General features: G+C 34.7%; 1 protein-coding gene across 2 annotated transcripts; it reads left to right on the top strand.

Annotated features, from left to right (window-relative positions):
- The first annotated feature begins 767 nt into the window (after positions 1 to 767).
- On the top strand, positions 768 to 1,773 carry LOC110037503. 2 transcript variants are annotated; one of them, XM_020742162.1, is made up of 3 exons: positions 768 to 1,006; positions 1,100 to 1,163; positions 1,547 to 1,773. In XM_020742162.1, the coding sequence occupies exons 1-3, from the start codon at positions 871 to 873 to the stop codon at positions 1,689 to 1,691; spliced, it is 345 nt and encodes a 114-aa protein (XP_020597821.1). In that variant the 5' UTR covers positions 768 to 870; the 3' UTR covers positions 1,692 to 1,773. The 2 variants fall into 2 exon arrangements, with proteins under 2 accessions (XP_020597821.1, XP_020597822.1); XM_020742163.1 differs by having other exon boundaries at positions 770 to 1,006; positions 1,542 to 1,628.
- Positions 1,774 to 3,546: the final 1,773 nt, after the last annotated feature.

The following is a 3,546-nucleotide window of genomic DNA, read 5'->3' as shown; positions in this document are numbered from 1 at the left end:
TTTGAGAAGAAAAATTACTTTTATGATTTCTTCAGTTGATTTTTTTTTGTTGTTTTCAATCTCTTCTGGTTCTTTTATTTATAATTTGATTTATTGTTAGTGCCTTTAGTTGTCCGTTATTAGGTTGGATTTTGTGTTTTGTTGTACATGGATTGTGGAAAAAATAACGAGTCTGGAGTCTGGACGTAAGCTGTGTCCGTACAACAGACGTGATACACCTAACCTGGGCTCACTCGTGTTTGGCTCGTTTATATTTTTGCTCAAAAAGGTGTGTTCGTGTTCAGCTCGTTTATTTAGCGAGTCGAACACGAGTCATTCACGAACAAAGAGTCGTTTTGACAACCCTAATCAGGCAGCCATATGATGTTAAGGATTAAGGCAAAATTTAAAAATTATTGTTTATATTAAAAATTTATATTAAAAAATCATTTGAATCTAATTTAATAATTTTTATTCTATTTTATTAATTAATACTTATAATTGATTATAAATCTTTATAGCCTTGTAGTCAATTAGATTTTTTTTAAAATATTACTCATCAAAGCCAAAACGAGCCGAACACGAACGAACAAATCTTTGTTCGTGTTGTTCGTGTTCGGGAACAACAAGCCTTTTTGACAGCCCTAGATACACCGGAAGGACTGATGGAGAAAAAAAATCTTAGGTGCGTCGCGTTCGTTGTCCAGACATAACTTACGTCTTGTTTCCTCATGCAATATTTTCTCATACACCCAGTCATGCTTAAGCAGGACCAATCAGAAGGATCAGGGCCAATAAAAATAGCCCTATCTTATCTATTTCCTCTCTAAGTTTGAGAGACGTGGCTCTCGTAAGGCTTCTCTCCCTCTCTCTTTCTTCCAGTCAACGGAAATGGTTCAGGCAGCTGTTTCATTCCCCTGCAATCTGAAATTTGTTCTCCAACCCAAAACATCCTACCTGCCCTCTTCATCGTTTGTCATTCCAACCAGAAACAGAAGATCAAAATCCAGAGTTCCTGCAAATTTAGGTAATTTCCTTAAGGTAATTTATGATTCATGATTAGCTATAACACATATAAATGAGTATAAAAAAGAAACAAATTCACTAAATTAATTTTCAGGTGGAGATGGAGAAATAAAACGTCCGGAGAAGAAGTTTATTACTAGAGAAGAAGAACCAGAGCAGTGAGTTCTTAAACTTTTTTTCTATAAAATTGAACCTTAAGATTAATTGGGAAAATATTTGTGTACGTAAGGCATACGCAGTGCTGCGCGAAACTTATTTGTAGGTTATAGGGAGATTACAAGGGGTATAACGTGGATATAACATCCCTATACTCTCTAAATAACCTCCAGATGTACGCAGCGCTGCATACTATCTTAGGTCTTACGCATATATTTTCCGACTAAATTGAGAGAGTTTGACGGAAAAGTTCTGTAACAATGTATTATATTTTTAGTCTTAAGTTGTTTGTATTGATATTATATTATTAACATTTTTAAATAATACAAACCAAGAGATGTTGGCATAAAATAACATGGTTCAGGACCTCTGATATGAAGTGCAGATATTGGCAGACAGCGGGCGAGAAGGAAGGAGAGAATCCAATGAAGACTCCATTGCCTTATATCATTATCCTTGGCATGTCTACTCCGTTTGTAATATTAGCCATAGCCTTTGTTAATGGCTGGATTAAAGTGCCTGCTAAGTGAATTAAACCAAATTGCACCTTGTATGAAGAATGATACAATGGTTTTGTACACATTATTTTAGTTTGTGTGTGTGTGTGTTTTTTTTTTCTTTCTTATGATTGGAGATATATATTCATATTATTGAATCCAAAGTTGTCCTTAGGCACACCACCTACATTAGTTCATTTGAGGGGAGGGGAGAGAGGGAGAGGGAGAGGGAGAGAGAGAGATTTTCAGAATTGGTCTTAGTATAAATTCTTATTGTATCCTTGAAATTAACACATTATTTTTTCTTAAATTTTTACCTTTTATTTATAATTTGAGGTGCTTTGACCATAGTATATAATTAAGAGGATTATATGATAAAGAATAAAAAAAATATAGGAAATTGAGACATATTTTGTAGCTGCATGCAAAGCTGAGCTACAAGTAGTTAAGTGAGCTATTAATTCGCGCTAGCTGAGTTGCAAGCTAGTGAGGGTTTAATGTCAACTAGCAAGTGGCATAATCATTATTCGTAGTTATGCTGAGTTGGTACTTGGATGGAGCTGACTTGAGATCATTCAGGATTAACCTTGGAATTTCAAAGGCCTTGATCAAGTCATTGGATATTTGGTCATATATACTTAGCTCTCTCATTCTCTTTTTTCTTTACAAGTGTGTTGCAAAAAATTAAGATAAATAAAATATTAAATAAGAAATGAATAACTAGTTGTCTCATAGGCAATAGATGATGTGGTAATTATTGTTTATATTTTTTGCTCCACTTTATAAATGTGGATCTTTGGTGGTGTTAGGGGCTCACAACTTCTTTTGCTAAAGTCTATTTTTGTTAGAGTTTTTACTCCCTATGAGATAATGAAAATTCTAAACTGTAAGATTGATTTGATGGATGGTAACATGGTTAACAAATTATTCAACAAGATAAGAGAAGTTGAAGGTTCTTTGGAGAAGAAGAAGAAGAAGAGACTTAGGTTTGAGGAAGAAGCAATATGAACATGCTTTTAAGGTGTTAGTTGATCGACCTCCATCATTCTCAGACTCATTTTGAATGCATTTAAGGGCTTGAGTGGCCTCTCATGACATTTAGAGAATTATGATGACACAAAAGGTTGGTGCTGACCTTTTATTTTGCATTTTAAATAGTTCATTATTGAAGTAAAATTTGAGAGAAAAAAATTTACAATTTTTTCATTACAATGAGTGAGTTTTTTTTTTATGGTGAACCCTCTATTGATCAACTTGTTTGCTTAGATATTGTTGTAAAAAATGGTGAGGATACAAACATGTCTAAGTTCTTGCAATGGAACCTTCTCTTGCCACTAAAGAGCTAGTTTATGTTGCTCCATCACCCATTGTATTGATTAAAGTGAACTCAATGGTGTTTAAGGATGACAGAAGGACCCTTTCCTAGGCTCTGGCTGAGGTAATATGGAGAACACTATTGAGCTTTCCAAGAATCGATGCTAGGAAGGAGTTGAATTTTACATCAAAGGGCCAATCCCTTGAGGTTTTTATAGCAACTTCAAGTTCCCCCATCACAATGATGGAAAAGAAAGTATGGAAGAGGTTGGTTGAGTGTCCCTCTAAGATAAGAGTATTGAAGTCATTTATTGAGGCAGAGATAGGCAAGTTCTTGAAGAAGCCATCCAAGCTAAAGAATTATTTTCTTGAAACCATGGTATAGATTTAGTGTGAAGTTGTGTTGATCACATCTCAAGTGATGGCTAGCTAGAAGTGTATGGAGTCATCTGGATTAGACCAATTCTTCATAGTTGGCTTGTTTATTTTGAAACGTTTGATGGACAATGATAGGATTTCAAGTGAGACCAACTCTAACTACCCCTACGTTTAATTTATCTTTCTTCAAGGGCCC

This window comes from Phalaenopsis equestris, unplaced genomic scaffold (genome assembly GCF_001263595.1).
Source record: "Phalaenopsis equestris unplaced genomic scaffold, ASM126359v1 Scaffold220398, whole genome shotgun sequence".
NCBI lineage: Eukaryota > Viridiplantae > Streptophyta > Magnoliopsida > Asparagales > Orchidaceae > Phalaenopsis > Phalaenopsis equestris.
Note: the sequence above shows the minus strand (reverse complement) of the source record. Positions and strands in the feature narration are given on the sequence as shown.